Source organism: Gymnoscopelus braueri (assembly GCF_963280865.1).
Source record: "Gymnoscopelus braueri genome assembly, chromosome: 23".
Lineage (NCBI taxonomy): Eukaryota > Metazoa > Chordata > Actinopteri > Myctophiformes > Myctophidae > Gymnoscopelus > Gymnoscopelus braueri.
The window spans coordinates 5,483,232-5,507,683 of NC_137625.1; the positions used below are offsets into that span (position 1 = coordinate 5,483,232).

Here is a 24,452-nt window from a genome sequence, read left to right on the forward strand (position 1 = left end):
ACCAAAACAGGGTAAAGAGCAGAGTGTAAAAACAAAACTAAAAGGACAAGAAAGAACTCCTCCTGTGAGTCATTTTTCTCTTAACCCATTGATACCTGGAACGCATCTGTGTCACTTTAGATGTCTTTGGCTATTCAAAAATAGCAGATATACAAGCTCATAGCGCGGCACCGAGTGCCGCGCTATGAACTTGTAGATCTGCTATTTTTGAAAAATCTTGAAAAGTTCTTTTTTTGATTTTTTTTCAAAAAAACTGTTTTTTTTAAGAATCGCCTCAGGTCTTAAAGGGTTAAGGGAAATAGGCTGAGTAATGCTGGACTAAACCATGCAGACAACGGTATGCAGAATACCTACAGTACACTCCCCCCCCCCATCCCCATCCTCCTCTTTTTCTCTATTTTCTCTCTGTCTCCCTTAACCTCTCTCTCTCCATTTCTCTCTATCTCTCTCTCTCTCTCTCTACAGCGCTGCTGCTGATATTGTATTGGTATTACGCAATACAGCGCTGCCCCTCCCATCCTGTGTAACTCAGCTCTCTTCCTCTCCCTCTCTCTCTCTCTCTCTCTCTCTCTTTATTCTGCCCTCCCTCCCTCTCTCGCTCTCTGTCCTGATATTAATGACACAGCTATCTGAGGCAGAGGCAGTTCCCTGTGCGCTCTCTCTCCCTCCTGCAGACTGCGCTCACACACACACACACACACACACACACGCACTACACACTCCCAAACAACTGCGTTATCGGAACACGCGGCTCCACATTCCTATACACACACACACACGCTGCTTCTCCTGGATTCAAAACTACGGACGCACGGACTAAGAACCTGCACTCTCCCGTAAACCACTCGAATCGCACTTTACGCGCCGCACATACTTAATCGCACTTTTACAAACTCGCATCCATCACTCGCCACCCCATCGACACCGTCACGGGGCACGGAATGAGGACCGTCTCGTTGTGCGTCTGTGCCACTCTCCTGCTCGCTGCCGCCGCGGTCCCGCCGGACCCCTCTGCCGACGGCCGCCAGAGATGGGACGCTAAAGGACCGCGCTACTCCTCCTCCTCCTCCGGAGGAGGCGACTCGACGGCAGGAGCCGGCTGCGCCCTGAAGCTGAAGCCGTCGGGACACTGCGGCGGCGAGGGTTCTGGAGCGGGGGGAGAGGCGGCGGGCGCTGAGTGCCCGTACCAGCTCACCCTGCCTCCGCTCACCATCCAGCTGCCCAAGCAGTTCAGGCTGCTGGAGAAGACGCTGAGGGAGCTGCAGAGCCTCAAAGAGACCGTCGACCAGCTGAAGAGCGACTGCCTGGAGTGCCAGGGCGGCGCTGGCGGGAGCCGCCGCGGTGGCACCGGAGCTGAGGCAGGGGGCTTTGTGCCGCAGGCAGATGAGGGACAGGTGTCGTTCCCAGAGGGGGACGGTGGCGTAGGGGGAGCAGGGGAGAGGCAGGTGGAGCAGCAGGCTACCGGGGCCGGCAGAGAGGAGGTGGTGGTGGTGGTGGTGCGGGGAGACGGGATGGTTACTGGAAGCGCGGGGAACGGACTCGGAGCGGGGCAAGGCTCTTCCAGGACGCCGCTGCTGCACCCCAACAGCATGCAGGAGATGCAGGTAAAGAGGCACGCTGTGGTTACATTAGAAATGTTTCCCTTTAACCCTTTAAGACCTGAGGCGATTCTTAAAAAATGTTTTCTAAATCCTAACAGTTTTTTGAAAAAAAATCAGAAAAATATTTTTTCACGATTTTTCAAAAATAGCAGATCTACAAGCTCATAGCGCGGCACCGAGTGCCGCGCTATGAGCTTGTATATCTGCTATTTTTGAATAGCCAAAGAAATCTAAAGTGACACAGATGCGTTCTACTGTAGGTATTAATGGGTTAAAATGCTGTTGGTGATTAAATATGACCCCGTGGTATGATGAATAAAAAAGTATTTAATTCTGCGTTTGTGGCACCCGGACCAGCAGTCATAAATGTGAAGTACTATTATACTTCAGGAATAATTTAACCCATTGAGACCTGAAGCCGATTCTACATGTCTCCTAAATCTCAACAGTATTCTGAAAAACGTATGTTTCTATATCAGTGGTGCTCAATCTTTTTCATGTCAAGGACCCCCAAAATTATATGTATTTGGCCGCGGACCCCCATCAAAATATTATGTTCCAGGGACCCCCCAGAAGCAAAGATTTGAGTTAAAAATGTTCGCTTTAAAAATATATATATTCAAAGATTTGCGCACATTTTCACGATAAAAAAAAAATAGCAGATCTACAAGCTCGTAGCGCGGCACTCGGTGCCGCGCTACGAGCTTGTATATCTGCTATTTTTGAATAGCCCAAAGTGCAAAAATAATGATTTTTAGCTCAAATTTAAAAATGACACAGTTCCAGGTCTCAATAGGTTAAGTACTAAGGTATCATTTCCTTTGGTTTCTAAGAGCGTCCTCAATTTGGTTCAATTCCCCAAAATAGAAAGTCCTGTTCAGTATTCAGAAACGATGTTTTCTTTCTTTGACTTGAGACGCCTGATGTGTCATCAGATGAGAGAGTTACAAACTCAACGGTTTTGCAGCCGTGGGAAACTGCAAAACAGAGAACCGAGAAGTACAAAAAAGTAGAACTGCAACAAAATCCCAGATAAACACTTCTGTAATAAATGATGACTAAAGGGTTGTTTCAGTGGGTTAGTGGTTCCAGATCATCACCTGCTTGGATCCCTGAGCAATGACAAAATAAAATAAAAAAACAACAACAACAAAACCTACCAGGTAGTTTAACCACTTTAACCCTGGCATCTACATTTTGGCCGTGTCATTATAGGCCAGTGGTTCTCAACCTGGTGGGCTGTGAGGATAGTGCAAGTGGAACGCCCAAATAATTGGCCGAAACACTAATATTTTAATAATAATATAACATTAATATTTAGAAGAATTGTGTAAAACAAATGTCACAGTAATTTTTCTTTAAAACATTGGTGGGAAATTGTTTTCATCGTGATACCGATAAATATGAACTAAACTACGTTCCATCGATCCAAGCCGGAATACAATCGATTGATTGATCATTAACATAAACATGCTCTGGAAAACGCACAAAGCGTCTGACCACTTAAAGGACGACTTCACCCATTTTCAACCCATCTTCATATAATTGGTCCTCACTAATGTTCATGATAAAATGGGGGGGGGAAGAATTCTGTCTCGTAGGAGGGCTGTGGACACTTCAGAAACCCGCCTACCAGTGACATCATCGTTAAGCAGATAAATGTTTATTTTTTTACGCGAGAACAATGGCTTCCATTATAGCATGCTAACTTTCCAGGAATAGAAAGCCTGCAGTTTCTTTTAGCTTGGATTCCCGATCAATGATGTCACTGGTAGACAGGTTTCTGAACTGTCCACAGCCCTCCTCTGAGACACAGACCGAGTAGACAAAAATGATACCATATTATAACGAACAATAGTGAGGACCAATTATATGAAGATAGGTTGAAAATGGGTGAAGTGGTCCTTTAACAAGTGGTCAGATGGGTGGGCCGCGAACGTTTTTGAGATTTTCAAGTGCGGGCCCTGGTCCAGAAAAGGTTGAGAACTGTTATAGGCTATTTGAAAATAGCCTCATTTAGTTAAAGGACCACTTCACCCATGTTCAACCTATCTTCATATAATTGGTCCTCACTAATGCTCATGATAACATACTGTAGCACCGTTTTTGTCTACTCGGTCTGTGTCTCAGAGGAGGGCTGTGGACAGTTCAAAACCCGCCTACCAGTGACATCATCGATGGGGAATTGAAGCTAATAGAAACTACAGGCTTCCTATTCCTGGAAAGTTAGCATGCTATAATGGAAGACATTTTTCTCGCAGGTTTATTCAAATATTATACGTTCAGTGCCGGCTATTCTTCCATCCACTTACGTTGATACGTTTCGTGCTGTAGAAGCCCCGACGCGGAAGTGCATGTAAACAAAGCGTGCGTGCGAGACGGCGGAGGGTCCCGACTAACACCTGGAACAATAATATGTCTAACGCGATCCTCCATTGCAGAGTGATCGCCGATCGAAAACGGCTCGCTTCCACCATGTTAAAAAGAAATGGAGATATTAAAGTCGTACAATGCAAATTCACAACTAACGATTTTTAGCAACCTCTGCTGGTCACTACCGTCACTGCATACAATTTCCGTGGTCCTCGATTACCCAGAATTCCATTCGTTTTCACCGGAAGCCGGAAGCGTTTCAAAAAGCGATCTTTTAATTGTTTTATACTATCTACGGATCGTTTCTCTTAGCCAGTGGAGCATTAGTTACCATGAGCTGTGCTTTCTTTTTCTGTTCTTTTTCGATCTTCTAATCCTACATTCTCTTAAAATCAGCGTGAGGTTCCTTTTTGTTACTAGCGCGATAGTTCCTGGCCAAACAGGAAACCGTTGCGGTAGTTCCTGGCCAAACAGGAAACCAGTGCATTTCCACCTCCGTTTTCCGGCCAGATGACGTCATTTCCCCGGGAAAGTCCCCCCAGTCCACGTTCAATATAAAATATATAAATAAAAGGCTTCCGGGGGTGAAATTCATGGAGTGGGTGTTGTGAAACTTTTGCCACTCACAAAAGATATACAATTTAACTTTAGTTTTGTTGAAAACGTTACCTAGTATGCCTTTAAGCTTTTAGTCAAGGAGATAACATTGGAAAGGCCGACCGGAAGGATTTTTGACATGGATCCACATCCGGCCTCTCCTTCTAAAAAACTCCTTAGATGATCCCAAAGTTTCGTTAGAGCGCCCCACGTGGGCCCAACGTATACAAATAAAATTGGGTCAAAAACGGTCCGGACCGTTTTGGGCACTCCTCGTTTGGATTCTCAAAAACGGTCCGGACCGTTTTTGGCACCCGATGTGTTAATAAAAAATATATATTTGAAAAGACCAAACCCGGCGCCTACCAATGATGTCATTGGTAGGCGTGATTCTGAACTAGAGTGGGTAGACGAAAATGGTACCATATTATAATGAGCATAAGTGAGGACCATTTATATGAAGAGAATCGGTGAAGTCGTCCTTTAATAATTTAGAAAATGTTTGTGGTCAAGTGTTTAAAACAGGAACATAAACTTCAAAAAAGCCAACTAACACCTAATGAACACAATGAATGCAAAGTGCCGACTCAGATAGGATTTCCTTGCCTCCCTTCAAGTGTACTCAACTGGAATGTAAATGGAAATTTGAAATGACAATCTTATTTAGAATGCAAGGCATCCTCTCTCCTGTCCATTCCTACACCACACTGACCTCTACCTGATTCCTAGCACATTAAACGAAAAAAACACAATTACACACTGGGTTGTATTTGTAGCCCTGGGACGTTAAAACAAGCCTCCATCTGCCAAATGTGGGTATAATTTGGCCAGTGGCTGCACAGTGTGTCACGTTGGTGCGTATAAGCGACTGCTCTGCCAGAAGGCACTTTTCTGCTCCAAATTCCAAATTAAACTAATTAAACGGTGGAACGGTGGGCTGCTGATTTATACACATATTCACCAGCATCTGTGGAATTATTAACACACCAGACTGGGTCCAATAACAGCATGGTTTCATGTGGATCTGGGACTCATATGTGGCTAGTCTATGATGTACAGTATTACAGACAGTACAGTATTGTATGAATCCATATTTGGGTATGCTTTCAGCCCGTTCGACCACCATTCACGTCCTTGTTAGACCAGGGTGACGCACGCGCACGCGCACACACACACACACACACACACACACACACACACACACACACACACACAGTGAAAAAGGTGGAATGTTTTGGGAACATTTTACACAAGTCTTGTATTGGGGTCCCTGGCACAAAATATTTTCAGATGAGGGTTCGTGGACAAATACATACAGTACATATTAATTTGGGGGTCCTTAAATATATTTTTTTTGAGAACCACTGGTTAAAAGAACATTAGGCAGGAAGCCCAAAAAAACGCAACCACCAATATTTACAAGCGACTTTACAGAAAAACAAGCGAAAAGTCGCTTATAATAGGCACACTTGGCAACGCTGTTTTAGACAGCTTGGCTCTGAAAGAGGCCAGCTGATGACGCCATCCATCCCTGCATGTGAGCAAAATGACAAACGAATTTCTGTGTGCTTCCCACCCCACAACACAACCCCCCCCCCCCCCAGGTGAAGATGAACCGCATGTCGGCCAGCTTGCGCAACGCCCGCACCCAGATCTCCACGCTGCAGAGCAGCCTGGACGGTAAGCTGGTCAACATGGAGAAGGTCCAGGCCATGGTGGACACCAAGGTGGAGAACATCACCGGCGTGGTCAACAAGCTCAGCTCCACCTGCCACAAGCAGTGTCCCCAGCAGCAAGGCCCGCAATGTGAGTTCACACTTAGTTACTATGCAGTACACCAGTGCTTCTCAAAGAGGGGTCTACACTGTCAAATCCATCAGTGGTGTAAAGTAACTAAGTACATTTAAGTACAATTTTGAGCTATTTTTGGGCGGTGAAACCGCCCCTATAAGTGAGGTTTGGATATTTGTACAAGAAATCCTGCGCTGTGATTGGCCAAAAATGTACCCCGCCTAACCCTGCACCGTGATTGGTCAATCACAGTCTATTCAGGGCTGTGATTGGCCAGTGTCACATGACACATGTGCATAGCCCTATATAAGAAACCATAACTTAAAAAAAACCATAAATTAGTTTTTTTTAAGTTATGGTTTCTTCCATCATAAAGAGTGTTTCAATAAATGTATTTATTTTTTGTACATGATTGGTTGACTCCATTCAGTATTGTGATTAGCTAGCAAGACACCGCCCACTTCACACAGGGTGTGATTTTTACTTTACTGGAGTATTTCCAATTTTCTGTACTTTTGCTTCTACTCCACTACATCTCAGAGGAAAATATTATGCTTTTACTCCACTACAATTATTTGAAAACTTTGGTTACTAGTTATTTTGTAGATTTTGATTATTAATACAAAACATACATTACCCACTTCAGCCCTATATATATTTCGGCCATTTGAAAATAGCCGATCTACATGCTCACAATGCGTCGCGATGCGAAGCATTGTGAGCTTGTGGATCTGCTATTTCCAAAAGATGTTACATTTGAAAATTCTGCATAATGAGTACTTTCTACTTTTGGTACTTTAAGTACATTTTTAATTCCAGACTTTATTGCATTATTGAAACTTTTGCTTGAGCAAAAAAGTACTTTTTCCACCACTGGTGTTCATTTAAACTCCGACCCCCTTGTGGTCCTCGGCCCGAGGTTGAGAACCAGTGACCTACATGATTCCATTTTCCTCTGAATTTGATATCCTCCTCTCTGGTCATTCATATTTTAACACCGGTGGGGGATATGTTTTCGTCTCTGCTCCTGGTCAGAATGAATATAATATGCATGCATTTCCTTTTGGAGATGTCTGACATGTTTGATATTTATGTTTGAATATCACAAAATAACAATTTAATTTAAAAAATCGTATGTTAACATCATTAACCATGGCATCCCTATTTTGGGCAAATGTTTACAAATGTTCAAACATATCTACAAACTCACATGGCGATGCGACATGTGACATTTTGGAACGGCCCTATTTTTACTATTTGTTGTACGCCAATCAACGAAGTATAGAGCTTAAGTGGTAACGAAAATGCCACCCCCCCCCCCCCCCCCGCTTTTTATAAATCAGAAATGGAACCCTGGTTACCTGCTATTGTTTTCTATTCTCGTCTATTCTCTGTGGAGCGTTGCAGAGTCCTGGTTTTCATGGCTCTCTGAGTAATATCACTCCTATTCCATTCTATTCTGGTCTCTATTCCTCTCCCCGTTTCGTTCGGCACGGTACACAGTTAGGCAGGCATGGCTGAGGACAGGACACTGCAGCACACACACACACACACACACACACACACACACACACACACACACACACACACACACAGTCCCACTACAGCAGCAGCGTTGAGTTTTTGGCCGTCCTAACTGGTGTGAGGTGCATTCTGGCATGGAATCAATCCAATCATCCGTAAGAGGGCTAGGGGGCTGAACTGTAAACACAAAACAAACCTTGAGACGCTTCTATCTCACCTCCCCAGAATATACAATTCTTCTTTTCTTGATGGGAACATTGTCTTCCAGGATAACAATATCCACGTCAACATATCACCGGCACTGTCGGGGCGGAATACCTTGTATGTCCAAAACTGTTACTTTTCAGGAAATGAGGGGGAAAAGGAAACCTATGTTCCATCTGAAAATGTTTTGTGCCAGGGACCCCCTTAAAGGGCAAGACCACTTTAGTAGAGGTTTGGGTTGTGTAGTTACCTTGCCATGGTGTAACTCCAAACGTGGACAAGAAATCAAAAATAATTGCTCCATTGATTAGAAATTGATAATTCAAAATATGCTCCTCATTGACTTACATTGTACGGTAAAACAGCTCTCAAAGGTACTCTTTTAGCACATAAACAAACAAACAAAGATGATTCAGACAATATAGAACATCACCAAACCCAGTACTGTTTGTTTTTTATATTAAAATGTTAACTTCCTGTTGATTTTGCTATTTTTATTAAGAAGAAAACCCGGACTGGATTTGCGGATCCGGATCCGGATCTTCAAATAGTAAAATCAGCAGGAAGTTAACATTTTTATAAAAAAAATAAACAGTACTAGGTTTGGTGATGCTCTATATAGTCTGAATCAACTTTGTTTGTGTTGGTTTACGGGCTAAAAGAGTGACTTTGAAAGCTGTTTCAGCATACAATGTAAGTCAATGAGGAGCATATTTTGAATTATCAATTTCTAATCAATGGAGCCATTATTTTTTATTTCTTGCACACCTTCGGAGTTACATCATGGGAAGGTAACTACACAACCCAAACCTCTACCAAAGTGGTCTTGCCCCTTAAGAGAAGATTTGTGTTCTACGAAGTTCTTCAAACACTGTCGAGATTTTTCGAAAATGTTCAAAAATAGCAGATGTACAAGCTCGCAGCGCGGCACGAGACGACGCGCTGTGAGCTTGTATATCTGCTATTTTTGAATAGCCAACGTATACAATATGGATAAAGGGGTGAAAAGGTACTAACACCTTTTGCTGGGGACCCCCTGGAACCCTCTCAAGGCCCACTGGCGGTCCCCGGACCACCGGTTGAGAACCACTGATTTACAATAAAAAACTAAAACATAAAAAAGTTGAAACACGGACATACAAGCTTTCTGCCCGAAAGCAACAATATGGCCCACGATTTTTTCTGTACGACAGGCCTCTGCAGATTGCACAACGCAGGAAGCACACTGAGTGATTTCGGGAGGTTGGGAAAGTGAAAAGGCATCTTTCAACCACCAATAGAGGAAGCCCCCCCTATAAAATGTAATTGAATCAATATTTTATTTAACTTTACCTGGGGCGAGTTGGCCAAAGCCATTCCAGGAAAGCACACTCCATTATAGAGCCAACATCCCTGAGGGAGGCCTTTCACTTTCTATTGGCCTTTCCTTTATTCTGACTGACTGCACCACGTACTGTACCTTCAACCTACAGCTACAGTATGTTCCCGCTGTCTATTAGCCCCCGAGTCAGTCCAGTAGGACGGTGCTTCTCAGAACTTTTTCATGTCAAGGACCCCTAAAATGTTATGTATTTGGCCGCCGGACCCCCATTTAAAAATATTTTGTTCCAGGGACCCCCAGAAGCAAAGATTTGAGTCACAAATGTTCGCTTTAAAAAATATATATATATTCAATGCACACATTTTCACGATAAAAAAAAAAATAGCAGATCTACAAGCTCATAGCGCGGCACTCGGTGCCGCGCTATGAGCTTGTAGATCTGCTATTTTTGAATAGCCAAAGTATAAAATATGGATAAAGGGGTTAAAATGATTGCTTTATTAACGCTTTATTAACACATCTTGCTGGGGACCCCCTGGTACCCCCCCTCCCCCCCAAGGACCCCTAGGGGGTCCCCGGACCCCACTTTGAGAGGGCCCACAAGACCCATCTCCAAGCTTGTAGATATGCCATTTTCAAATATGGGATGTATATAGGTTTAAAGTGGTAAATCAGATTTTGATGCTATATATGACCACATTTAGCTGGGGACTCGTCTTGAGGGGGTTCGGAACAACAACGGACGACAACGATGCGATGCGTGGTGAGCTTGTAGATCAGCTATTTTCACAATTTTGTTAAACCTTGTATTCGGACATGCAAGGTTTCCACCCGGACAGCGACTATTTCAAAGATGCATGAGGGGAAAATTCTGGTCCTGGCTGCTACTGCTTTAAAAAACTGTTTGAAACATAGCAGCCTTTTAATATCTTAAATATCTCACTAAAAACCTAGCTCTCTGCAGCTACATGCAACACTGCCTCCTTCTCACTGAAAATGATGATTAACCCATTCAATTTTGGCTATTTAAAAATAGCAGATCTACAAGCTCATAGCGTGGCACCGATGTGCTGCGCTATGAGCTCGTAGATCTGCTATTTTTTTTTTTTTTATCGTGAAAATGTGTGCAAATCTTTGAATATATATATATTTAAAGCAAGCATTTGTAACTCAAATCTTTGCTTCTGGGGGGGGTCCCTGGAAGTGGAACCAAATATTTTACAAATGTGTAGATCTACAGTACAAGCTCGTAGCGCGGCACCTGGTGCCGCGGTATGATCTTGTATATCTGCAAATTTTTGAACCGCCAAAAAAATCTTAAAATGACTCAGAGATATTTTCTGCCATCTAGCGAGGTACAGTCCAGCTACAGGAGCAAAATGGCTTCACGTTGAGGTCATGCTGACGTTAAGCACTTAGACGTGCCTTGTCTCGCCTTTACGCCATTTACTGAGTGGAGTGATGTGCTGGCTCCATGGTGTTGAATTATAATGATTGCAGATTCTGTTACATAACGGAGTCAGGTTCCCTGACATTCCAATACACTCCACTGTGGAGTGACTCTCAAAGGTGGAGCATAGAGGCAAAGATATTGTCAGGAAGAGAGAGAGAGAGAGGAAGTTGTTGGGGAAGTTGGCTGATGGAAAGAGAGGGCAAGAGAGCGAGGGAGCTAGAGAGAAAACGAGAGGGCAGGCAGAGGCCTTCCAAATCTATACCAGTGGTTACCAACCTTTTTTTTGGATCAGGGCCCAACTTGAATAATATTGAAAACAACTTAACAAACAACCACTTAACGCGGCAGCCGTTCAGCTGCCACGTTCACTCATGTGTCATTTTCAGATTTCTTTGGCTATTCAAAAATAGCAGATATACAAGCTCATAGCGTAGCACTGAGTGCCGTGCTATGAGTTTGTAGATCTGCAAAAAAAAAAAAATCGTGAACATTTGTACAAATCTTTGAATATATATATTTTTTAAAGCGAACATTTGTCAAATATTTTGTTCCAGGGACCCCCAGAAGCAAAGATTTGCGTTACAAATGTTCGCTTAAAAAAATATATATATATATTCAAAGATATGCGCAACTTTTCACGATTTTTCGAAAATAGCAGATCTGCAAGCTCATTCGAGTCCCGCGTTATGAGCTTGTAGATCTGCTATTTTTGAATAGCCAAAGAAATCTAAAATGACAATGACAGCGTTCCCACATTGAATGGGTTAAGTTGCAGTAAGGTGGGGCATCAGACTTGTCGAGCGTCCATACAAAAACACAATTGGCCCGTGTTTGGGGGAGGGAAGCCGGGGTGGGGAGAGTGATATTTGTCACTACCAAGTACTTCTGGGGCGCACCTGTCCTCCCGGTGGGGGTTCCTCATTGGCAGGTGAGCCAGTATAGGGCACACAACAGCAGTGACAGGAGAAATTTGCCAGAAATGTGCCAATTTCTGAAGTTGGACCTAAGAAATTGGCCATGCTTAATTTAAACAGTAGATCTACAAGCTATGCGCCTCGATGTGTTCTGAAGCTTATGGCTATTTACGGGGTGCAACACCATCATACGTAGTATTATAAATCGGCCTTTACTGTCCTCTACAGCAGTGCTCCCCAAACGTTTTAGCTCGAGACCCAAAAGAGAAATTATTTGATGTCTCCCCAGAACCCAAAGTAGTGAAAATATTTTCACTACTTCTTAAGTTTTTTCCAATTTAGTTATCTATGAAATTCCTTCAAAGAAAGTTGAAAAATTGTGAATTTATTTTTGAAAACGTATGTAAATTTTTTGAATTCATAATATTTAACATTTAAATAAAATGTAGGAAACAAAAAACAAAGGGATATTTACTCGAGTCGTGACCCATAAAGGGGGTCCTGATCCACTGTTTGAGAACCGCTGCTGTACCCCCCCCCGCCCCATCCGTTGTCTCCTCGTTTCCTATTCTCTCCGTCTCTCTCCATCCATCCACCGACACACTCCCTCTCTCCTCTCCTCCTCTCTCGCTTCCTCTGGAGGTCGTGACCCTCAGCGCTCAATCCGGCGTGAAAACGACTAACCCTCATTACGTCTTGTGGGCTCGGCACCAAGACGCTGCCGCCGGCCGCGGACGAGGGCAGCCCCACCCCGCCCTAACATTAGTCACGGCCGGCTACGCCGGGGTCAGAAAACACTTGTCTCAGTAGATCAATCTGTCATGTTGGAGCTCGCGGATCTGCAAATTACTCTGGCGCGGGTTTAGCAGGAAAAAAAAACAAAAAAAAAATGGTGCCTGGCAGTGACTGTTATGAAGCCAAGAGAAATAAACAATTAACCCATTCAATCCTGAAACGCGTCTGTGCCATTTTAGATTAAGCTACAACCGTTATTTTATACTTTTGGCTATTCAAAGATAGCAGATATATATATTGCAGAGCTGCTATTTTTTCCTAAATCATGAAAAATCATTTGAATATGTATTTTTTAATTTTTAACTCAAATCTTTCTACAAAGGTCTTCTAAATCCTAACAGTTTTTGGAAAAAACTTATGTTGCTGTCATCTTTCTAATGTATGTAACTAATGGATTTGGCCACGGACCCCCATCTCAAAATATGTTGTTCCAGGGACCCCCCCAGAAGCAAAGATTTGAGTAAAAAAATTGCTTAAAAAAAAAACTATATAATATATAGTTTTAGCGATTTTTCTAAAAATAGCAGATCTACAAGGTCATAGCGCGGCACTCTGTGGTATATCTGCTATTTCTTAATATTGCCAAAGTATTAAAGAAAATGGTTAAAGTGGTTACACAGATGCGTTCCCGGTTTGAATGGGTTAACAGCCGGAGGGCTGCGGTTACGACGTGGACGGAACTACGGCCAAGATCAGAGTCAGGTGATAAACGCCTTTGTGGGTGTTAAGTGCTTTTTGTAATTGCGGTGTAATTGCATTTTAAATGGTTACTGGACGAAAAAAGTGATACATAATAGAGAGATAGACAATAAAAAAAAATCTCCCGGTGTTAATTTAGTGTTAAATTAACACTGAAGGATTTTACTGTGTCTATTTCAGCATAAGCTATAAATCTTGGGACCAGATCAACGGTTCGGTTGAGGAGTTGTTGTTTTTCTAATTAGGATATTGTGGAAACAAGACACGTCTCTTAAATCATCAGTTAAAAAGCAGCAACCCCAAAGTGTGTTGTGTTGTGTTGTGGTTGTTGGCCAGGTTTCTATCCAGATAACGGTGTGCTGTTGTAGAGACGGATCACTGGCATTGGAACCCATCAACAGGCAGTCACACGTGTGCAGGCTCTTAGAAGTTACAGTCACGGGTCATTACATTTAGTCGACGGTTCAAACAAACGTCTTCAGACAAACGTCACATATAGTTCTGCCTGCACCCTGTCAAAGTGTAGATTGTTCCAGTGCCTCCTTTCTGTTCGCCTTGTTAGAAGTCCTGATCCTGAGATGCACCGGACCAGCCTGAACCCCCCCCCCCCCCCCCCCCACCCCATTTTTCTAAAGTTTAAACGTCGGAACTTTGAAAAGGCATTTCAGGTCAACAAAACTATATATATATACAGGATATACGGTAAATAATAATATCTACATTCTCTTTCACTAAACAATACATCCGCGGCTCTTTCTACCTATTAGCCCCTCAGCTGCGGCCAGGCTTCCCGTTTTAAACCCAGCGTTTGTGCACAAATAATTACACATGCTAAATAATACAGCGATTTGCATTCAATTAAATTCACTCAAGAGCCTGTGCGTGCGAGCGATCGCTCGGAAGGGGATGGAGCTTTGGCAATTAAGCCCACAAACTTACAGCCAAGAGGATTTGATTCACGTTGCTCTTGTTCTGTACACCTCACTTTTGTTGTTGTTGCCATCGATTTTGCTCCAGTTGCCAATTCCTTTTCACTGCTGCAGGCATCACTGTCCATTTTGGGTGCTGCTGAGAAACTTTGCCCGTGTCTCACTGGGCCTTAACCCATAAAGACCTGAGGCCGCTTCTAAACATTTTCTAAATCCTAACAGTTTTTTCGGAAAAAAATTAAAAAAAATAATTTTCACGATTTTTCAAAAATAGCAGATCTACAAGCTCATAGCGCGGCACTCGGTGCCGCGCTATGAGCTTGTATATCTGCTATTTTTGAATAGCCTAAAGAAATCTAAAAGTGACACAGATGCGTTCCAGGTATTAATGGGTTAAGATGGATGTACAACCGATATGTGTTACTGTTTATCTGCATTGCCTCGGTGATGGACAAGAGTGCATTTACTTGCTTAGAGCAGTTGTTCTCAAAGTGGGGTCTGGGGGCCTAGCATAAAAAAAGAAACACTGTAAACCACTTTAAAACCTATATACTGTACGTCACGATGTGATGTGAGCTTGTAGATCTGCTTTTTTCAAAAAAAATCACAAATCTTGTAATGGGGGTCTCTGGCACAAAATATAATCAGATGGGGGTCCGCCGTCATACAGTATACATATTAATTTGGGGGTCCTTGACATGAAAAAGTTGAGAGTTTAGTCAGATGAGAGATGAGATGAGATACTTTAATTAACCACCAAATTAAGGAAAAGTAAGGCGTGCAGCAGCAAATGTGAAATAATATACAAGATAATACAAAAACAATACTCAACAATACACCAAACACCATCTCAACCATACACCATAGAGTACTTCCCTTTGCTCTTGTGTAATCCTCTGTTTCGGGGAGGGGGGGGCGACGACGACAACACATTATGTGGAAGTGATGCGTTTCCTACAGGAAAGGGATTGCGTGTGTGGACGAGTGTGGACTTTCAAAAAGGGACATTTAAATTCCACTTAGGGAAGAGACATACGTACTATCGCCGGCGGAACACATTTGCCTCTCTGACAGGTGGTGGTTGTTAGATGAGTGTTTGTTGTCACTGGGCATGCTTCCCCGATAGCGCTGAAGGTTGCTCCCACCGGCCTGCCTTGCCTGCCTGCCAATCAGCCCTATCAGGCTGAGTGGCTGTCAGAAAGTCACTCAGCCAGCTACTGAGATATTAGCAGCCTCATCACTCACTACTTCACTCTTTCAAGTACTATGCAGGGCAGAAGGCATGCAGCGCACCGTTCAGTTCAGTCAGTGACGCAAGTCGGAAACGATTTTTAGTTTTATGTACTGTGATGTACAAGTCTGTCAGTCAAACAGATGGTCATTCGGTCTGGCGGGCGTGGCCGGCGGTGAGTTTTTTCCGTCAACAACAGATCCGAATTTCAGTCATTTTGAAAGCGCCGCAGTCAGTCCGAGAGATCAGAGCCATTGATCACAGACAGACAGACCCGCTCTTCAGACAATGCAACAATCCAACCACCGGCATGTCGATAACTCATCCAGGCAGACATTTTGTTATGCCGCCGGCCATGGCGGGCCAGCGAGCCAATCACTAAGAGGCTTCTTTTATAGTTATTTGGGTCAGCCAATGTAGCATAGCCGTGCTTGTGAGATGGCTCCTGGCTATCTAAAACGCGATGATAGGACTGTTGCCCGGTGGAGAGTGATGAGGACAGGCTGGGAGAGTGATAACAGAAGTTACAGTTATACTAATGTGGAGAGAGAGCCTCCGAGAGTTTAAATGAGGGAGAGGCGTTAGAGGAATTTATAGATATAACACTTTGTGCTGACAGAAGTGTTAATGTTACAGAGATATAATTCAGCAGCCCCGCGGCTTCCAACAATGTATTTTTTTTTTACAGTGTACTCATAGTGCCGTATCTCTCATTTATCAAAGCAGACCCTGAAACCAACGGCTGTCTGTGGATTGAATTCTAATTCTAATACACCCAGGGAAGAAAAAGAACAGAAGTATTCTTTATCTCAATAAAAATGGAGATGGATGTCTGCAGTTGCAGTTGGACTTCTTCCTAAGACTTCCACCTGAGAATTCAAACACATCCTCCTGCTGTATAAGCTATAAAACTGCTGTAAAGCTAGAAAGTACGACAAGAACATTTATCCAAAATAAGTTATTTATCCAATCATCCAGGGGCGTGCGCATATAGCCTTTTGTCCCCAGAAGGAACTGGGCGGGCGTCAGGGGGAGAATGTTGAATACTCTAATCCATGCCTGTGGTCATTAATCATTATGCACTATGTCAAAAACTCAGGGCTCTTTTTGGAAAACTTGGATTAATGATGTTGCTTCCATCTGGCATAGACCAAACCGCATTGACAGGCCTAAGGAGGGGTGTAACAGCAATTAACATAACACTTGGAACAAGCAAAATCTACCTTACCTTGAGCAATGGTCATGAAATGTTTTATTCAATCTGTTGTGAGGAACCTTTTTTTTATTTTTTTATCTACCATCATGGTCAATCGTTTACCTTTAAATATCGTTGCTGTCGGGTGGAAACCTTGGTATGTCCAAAACGGTTACTTTTTTATTATTATTCTACGTTTAAAAATTGTGAAAATAGCAGATCTACAATCTCACAACATGCCGCGATACGACACGTTGCAGGCTTGTAGATCTGCTATTTTCACTACTTTTGTCTGACATTCTTGAATGATGAAGTTGGGGATTCGTTTACAAAAAAAACATTAAAATATGGAGAAAGAAGGTTTCTGCTCGACAGTGACTACATGTCTCATACTTCATTCCTCCACAGCTCCTGCCTTAATGCACGGCACACACCTCATATTAAAGATTAATTGTTTGAGAACACAAAATGGCCTCCGTATTGATCGGTGAGACCGACCCCGAAGACATGTTTTTATCCAAGCCAAACCTTTAAGTCCAGGCCAATGTGATTGTTTCGATTTCTTCACTACCGTCTTCTATAGTCATTAGCGCCTCTCGCCTCGCTTTGACACCGGGGAGGCAAACCTAACTCTGACCTTGCTACTGTATATCGGTACTGGCCTAGTGTGCAATCGCTGTGTATTTTCACCCCGTTCGACTCTGTATACGACCACTTAACTCTTTCACTGCCAAGAGTATTTTCATAAAGTACTCCCCCAGTGCCAGCGATTTGCGTGTTTTTACATTTTTTTATTTTGTAATTTTTCATTCAAATAAATTCTCTGATTGCGGTTTTAAACACATACGACAGTTGTACCAGCAGCAAATCGACACGTTGAGCACCTCGCTGACTCGCTCGCCCCCTCCCAAACAGGCTCACGTCACATCCGGTCATTAACCGGATGTGACATTTTCGACAATCCCTGATCGGCCTTAAAACGATGTGATACACGACTACGATGACTGTTCGTCACCCAGACTATAGAAAATAGAAGTGGAGCTCTGCGTTCGTTTTTTATACCGTGTGAAAAACCGTGACTTTCCCTATTCTGGCCGAAAATGACCGCGGGAAAAAAATTAGAACCGGAAACGGAATCTGCGTCATGAAACCGGAACCCAATGAGTCTGAAGGAATCAGAAAGTGAAAGTGATCATGAAAAATAAACAGAATAGCACGACCACAGTAAAAAGTAAAAACTCTTCTCGTTCTGGCAGGGAGGGTATTCAGAGAAAACTCGGGATAACTCGGGGCTTGGCACTGAGAGAGTTAAATCCTCTAGACCAAACCTGAGTTGTCTCTGTACTTGGACAGTTTTTTCCCAGTCTACACCATATCTCTTTGAGAAAAATAGCCGATCAACAAGTTTGTAAGCTTGTAGATCTGATATTTTCAAATAAATCTTTTTTTTTGTTTTTACAAATTTGGAATCTTTTTTAAACATTCCAACATTCACACATCTTGTATGGGTGTGCCTGGCACAACAAATTTTCAGATTAAATCTTTTTTTAAATGGACCACAACGGAAACAAGCTTCTGCTTTTTTTGTGTGATCTTATCCATGTTGGCGCCTTTTAATGGTTATCGTGTACTTTTGAATGATGCCAGTCAAAGTGTTTGGTAACACTTTACTTAAAAGGTCGGGTCTATAATGCAACTTATAACAAGGTTTATGAAGTATTATTAAGTGCTGGTCATAATGCATTATACCAGCACATAACTACCATAACTTAGTCAGTTATAAAGTAGTCTTTGTTATAAGTAGTTATGCATAATTATAAATATATACAACAAGTGTTAGGAAGCGCATTATAATGTATTATAAACACGCTTATAATGCACTATAGACACGACCTTTAAGTAAAGTGTTATGAAATATTCTATTCTAGTCTGCTCTCCTCTACTCTCCTCTCCTCTCGCCTGGTGTCAGGATGTCTTACGTGCGGAGCGGGGTCCCTGACTCCCAGCGAGGTGCTACATGTCTCTTTAATCCCATTTCAACCCCCCTCCTGTTTTGACACGTCTGTCCCTTTCATTTCCCAATCTCTAACTGACGGGGAGCGTTGTGGACTTTTGGACCCGGGTTGCAAGCTAATAAGACAGGCAGCGGAACGCTGGCTGTTGTGCAGTGAGTGGCCCTACGGCAGTAGTTCGTGCCAAGGACCCCCAAAATTATATGTATTTGGCCCCGGACCCCCACCTGATTTTTTTTGTGTGCCAGCCTGCCAGGGAACCCTAAAACAGAAGATTAAGAAAATGAAAGGTTAAGAAAATGCAAAACCTTTCCCCCAGATTTTTCAGAGATGTACAAGCTCACAGCATGGCACGAAGTGACGTGCTTGGAGCTTGTACATCTGCAGTTTTTTGCCCAATGTTCCCCCCAGAATAAGGATGCTGGTGTTCAAGTGGTTAAACGTCAAGTATAAAGTTAGTTTAAATCTGTCCTATAATGGAAATGGATATCCTCTCCAAGTTTTTCTCGTGACATACTGTATCTTGGGGAGCAAGATTTACATAATTGCATACCGTGATATGACCTAAATGTAAGGTGCTATTAAAAAACACACAGTAGCACAAATGTACAAATGTCAGGGGTGCCGTGGATGGAAAAAGTTATTTACATTTACAAAAAGTTTGAGAACCACTGGTCTCTACTTTGACTCAAGTACTGTTGTGAGTACTTTGTCCACTTCTGGACCCGTATAGCAAAGACTTTTCTCTCCTGTATTTTTTGATACTTATACCTCTCCCCTATATTCTCCAGTGTCTTCCTCTCTCAAACCCTCTCCCCCTTTTCCCACCTCTCGTTTATCTTTATATAGCATCGGTGTACAACAACTTTTATTTTATTTTTAGCTCTTCTGTGATCTTCTTTCAACACTGACTGTACGATTCCCTCTTGTCTCAAGACGCTGTACTCTCCGCCATGCTGCTGAGGCACATACAGGAAATAGGCCAGAGTGCTAGCGGAGATATAATTCCATACAAACTATTGACTCTCTCTCTCTCTCTCTCTCTCTCTGTTGCCTGGTCTACAAGATACACTACACCTCAAACACAAAGACACCCATGTACCTGTCAAACTACTTCAAAAACGTTAAAGACGTCCACAAACAAAACACCAGAGGGAGCTCCATAGATCACGTTCAACACAGATTTGGTTCAAACAAGGGGTTACAATTGTTCTACTGCTATGCCACCAAAATGTGGAATGCCCTACCAACAGTCATTTGGATATCTTGTCATGTCCATTCACTCACACACAGTGTGGATATCTTGTCCATAGCACTCACACACAGTGTGGATATCATGTCCATAGCACTCACACACAGTGTAGATATCATGTCCATAGTGTTCACACAGTGTGGATATCTTGTCCATAGCACTCACACACAGTGTGAATATCATGTCCATAGCACTCACACACTCAACAGAAACCGGAGATAGGCTCCTGCCCTATGGGCCTCATGGCTCGGCAAGGCTTACTTACATACAATCAGGAGAATCAGCGCTCCTTTCCAAAAGTTGAACTGAAGTGCCCAGGGCGCTGAAACAAAAAAAAAGCCGGGTGTCGAGAGCGCTGAAGTGCGATGGTCAGCACTGAGAAGAGGAGCGCACCAGCGGGTCTTTACCATAGAAATACCAAACTAAGTATTAACCCATTGAGACCTGAAGCCGATTCTACATGTCTCCTAAATCTCAACAGTATTCTGAAAAACATATGTTTCTATATATCAGTGGTGCTCAATCTTTTTCATGTCAAGGACCCCCAAAATTATATGTATTTGGCCGCGGACCCCCATCAAAATATTTTGTTCCGCAGGGACCCCCAGAAGCAAAGATTTGAGTTAAAAATGTTCGCTTTAAGAATATATATATTCAAAGATTTGCACACATTTTCACGATTTTTCAAAAATAGCAGATCTACAAGCTCGTGGCGCGGCACTCGGTGCCGCGCTACGAGCTTGTAGATCTGCTATTTTTGAATAGCCCAAAGTGTAAAATAATGCTTTTTAGCTCAAATCTAAAAATGACACAGTTCCAGGTCTTAATGGGTTAACGGTGGGTGCCAACTCAAAGGGCGTTCTCTGTGGACACAGCCCCTAACAAAGTGCATTTTTATTTCATTTGATTATCTGCACTTTACAGGCTGCATTAGAGTCTATATGTGGTATGCGCGTGGACCGCTAGGCCAGCGGGCGCCCATTAAATGCTACAGTTGCTGTGCGCATGAATGTACAGTATATTGTCCAATAAATGTCTTAAATCTGATAAGAACCAGGTTAGTGGATCTCCCCCTTGCAGCGTGATGGTCATGAACGTTACTGACTTTTGTATAATTACTGAGAGGAGTCTACATTCTTCTCTCTCTCCCTCTGTCTCTCTGCAGTCATCCTGGCACCCAGGGACTGCTCTGACTACAACGTTTTGGACCAGCGGAAGAACGGCGTGTACAACGTGACGCCGGACCACCGCAACGGAACCTTCCAGGTAGAGACGATGGGGCCATAATATGAAAATGTCAAGGTCACCACGTTGATGCCAAAATAATTGCGATTAAACGCTATTATCGCGATAATAAAAATTATGCTTAAAACTCTTCCACTTGCACTTAAAGGGATATTTCACTTTAAAAAAAACTTTGGGTCATTTTATCATCTGCTCAGGCTTTTGTGAGCCCCCCAGACAGTTTTTTTGTTGCTTGATTCAGTATTTAGATATTTGATATTCATTTTATCAGACACGCCCCTTTCCTATACAAACCCATTGTAACTTCAAACTCCATTTTTAACATGTTAGATTCATCGAAAACACCGTCCTTGGTTCTGGTGACCCACCCTGCCCTCCTTATACGCGAGGGGGCCGTGTTTTTTCAATAACTTTTTTCATTTATTTTTAACACATTGGGTGCCAGAGGTTTATTAAAATATTATACTTTGAGTGCCAGGACTTTTTAAACATTTTGAACCTTTTTCAAGTAGTCACAAAATATTTTCAGTGATCACCGTCCTCACGGTGATCCCCTCATTACACACATACAGGTCTCGTACAATCGGGGGGAAAAAATTTAAAACATTCGGAAATCCATTCCATAGTTGCAGCCAGTTGAAAATAGTTAAATTAACATTGTAAAAAAAAAAAGTGCACAGGAGCCGAGATACAGGTTTTTGAAGTCATAAGTTAACCAGGAGGTGGATTGGAGTCTAAATCTTGTAGGAGTGATATTTCCTGTTGCTGTGAAGGAAAAAAAAATTAAAAAAAAAAAAAAAAAAAAAAAAACGTATATATATGGTTTTGGCACTCAACGTTAGTATGCGCAAAACCGTATATATATGGTTTTGGCACTCAACGTTAGTATGCGCAAAACCGTATATATACGGTTTTGGCACCCAATGTGTTAATATATTTTTTTAAATGAACAAAAATGAATACAATAAAAAAATTCTATAAAATAAATGAAAAAAGTAATCGAAAAAACACGGCCCCTCACGTATTAGGAGGGCAGGGTGAGTCACCAGAACCAAGGACGGGTGTTTTTGATGAATCTAACATGTAAAAAATGGAGTTTGAAGTTATAGTGGGTTTGTATAGGAAGGGGGCGTGTCTGATAAAATTAACATCAAATATCTAAATACTGAATCAAGCAACTTAAAAACGGTCTGGGGGGCTCACAAAAGCCTCAGTAGACGATAAAATGACCCAAAGTTTTTTTGAAAGTGAAATAACCCGTTAACCCACTTGCACCACAGCGTCCATAATCTGTGGGGAACATTAGCCAAAAATAGCCGATCTACAAGCTCACAACGCGTTGTGGCGTGTTGTGAGCTTGTAGATCGGCATTTTTTTTGGCAAAGAGATTTTAGGTAGATGGAAAAAAAGCGGTCCAATGAGGTGTATGACGGACAATTTCAGGATAAATTAAAATCTCCACGATGAGAGGGTTTTTTGTTTTTTTTATCTAATAACGATTATCTTCCTATCCCTATACTTCCAGGTGTTCTGCGACATGGAGTCGTTCGGCGGCGGCTGGACCGTCGTCCAGCAGCGACTCAACGGATCGGTCAGCTTCAACCGCACCTGGGCCGAGTACAAGAAGGGCTTCGGGGACTTCAGGTTTGTGTGAGAAGGTTAACGGTTCCATTACGGTTCCATTACGGTGCCATTACGTGTGTTTTTTTTTACGGTGCCATTACGTACATAGGGGTACAACAGGAAATCAAACTAAAACGATCGATAATAATTATTTTATGATTTTTTTTTGGGGGGGGGGCAAGTGAAAGAAAGTGAAAATAAAAATGTTCTATTTAAATAAATAGCAAAAAAAGAAGTTCTTGTAGATCAGCTGTTATTGTGCGACGAAGCAGAAAATAGGGCTTAATTGGTTAATCACGCTAATCGATTACAAAAAGGAAATTCATATTTTTTTTCCGCGTCGATTCATATAAAGCGGACTTGAGCCGCGAGAGGCACCGCCCGAGTGAGCCGCAGGCCAGAGGGTTTCCATGCCGAATGATGTGAAATCCCCTTCAGCCCAGTCCAGTAGCACTAACACAAGTCATTTTATGCTTGGTTGCGCTCTGAAAAGAGTCGACCTACAAGCTCACAACACGTCTGCCACGCAAGCTTGTAGATAGACTATTTTCGGTTGAGTGCTAAGTTTAAATCAGGCATTACGACACCATCGAGGCCAGCCAAAATACATTTTAGTTGCCTAAATCAACTGTAGATCTAGTCGACTAAAACTAAACTAAAACGTTTCAGATGACTAAAATATGACTAAAACTGAATGGAATTATATTCAAAAGACCATGACTAAAACTGCATGGACTACTGTGTCAAAATGAACACTGATCCCAGTCTAGTGTTGGGTTGCACGTATGCATTCCAAAAGCACGTCTTTCCCTCCACACTTTATTTGAGCTCAGAGGCAGCTAACAAGTCACTGTCCTCCATTCACCTCTCCTTAAATTACCCTCTCCTCTACGCTAGGTGTGAATTCCATCTGGGAAACGACGAAGTGCAGTGATATATTAGATTATAACTTCCCTCTTTTATAACCTCCTTCTCCCTCTCGCCGACTCTCTTAGGCTGAATTATGGCTCTCTAACAAAATGATGATGATATCCCCTTGCTGATCAGGTCTAAGAATACAAGCCTTTATTTATAATCTCTTCTTTCCCTTCGCTCCTCTCTTCTCTCCAAGGTTATCATAGTTAAGTAAAACTAACGAAATAGCGAAAACTACGATTGAAAAAAACATTCGAGTTAAAAGAAATAAAAATAGAAACTAGGCTCGACACAAAAATGAACGATAACTGACTGAAACTGTGTTGTGTGTTTACACATCTCTTCTCTCCGCTCTCTCTCTCTCCCACACAGGGGTGAGTTTTGGCTGGGTAACGACCACATTCACCTGCTGACCAAGTCCAAAGACATGATCCTTCGCATCGAGCTGGAGGACTTCGAGGGCGTCCGCGAGTACGCCAAGTACGACCAGTTCTACGTGGCCAACGAGTTCCTCCGCTACCGCCTGTCCGTCAGCGGATACAGGTACAGACAAAGCTTTTCGGCGTCAATTGATTGATTGACTCAACTGTATCAAGTGAAGCCTATTATGTGGAGCTCATACTGAAATTGCAGGCCAACTGAACTTTAGCATGCAAAATATCAAGTTCAGTTGAGTGCAGGAGATGTACACATAAATGTCTTATTTTTACATCACGTTATCAGCCGTTTCTTTAGAAGTATTGAGCATTTAGTTTAGCTGTTTGGGGGCTCCCCAATA

At 42.7% G+C, this 24,452-nt stretch overlaps 1 protein-coding gene across 1 annotated transcript in view; it reads left to right on the forward strand.

The window, feature by feature from the left end:
- The first annotated feature begins 670 nt into the window (after positions 1-670).
- Positions 671-24,452, forward strand: part of fgl2a (fibrinogen-like 2a) — a 29,427-nt gene continuing 5,645 nt past the window's right edge. Inside the window, exons 1-5 of the mRNA XM_080420738.1 lie at positions 671-1,604; positions 6,176-6,377; positions 21,057-21,157; positions 22,662-22,780; positions 24,047-24,217. Coding sequence (XP_080276864.1) covers positions 942-1,604; positions 6,176-6,377; positions 21,057-21,157; positions 22,662-22,780; positions 24,047-24,217 — 1,256 coding nt within the window. The 5' untranslated portion in view covers positions 671-941. The remainder of the gene's footprint in view (positions 1,605-6,175; positions 6,378-21,056; positions 21,158-22,661; positions 22,781-24,046; positions 24,218-24,452) is intronic.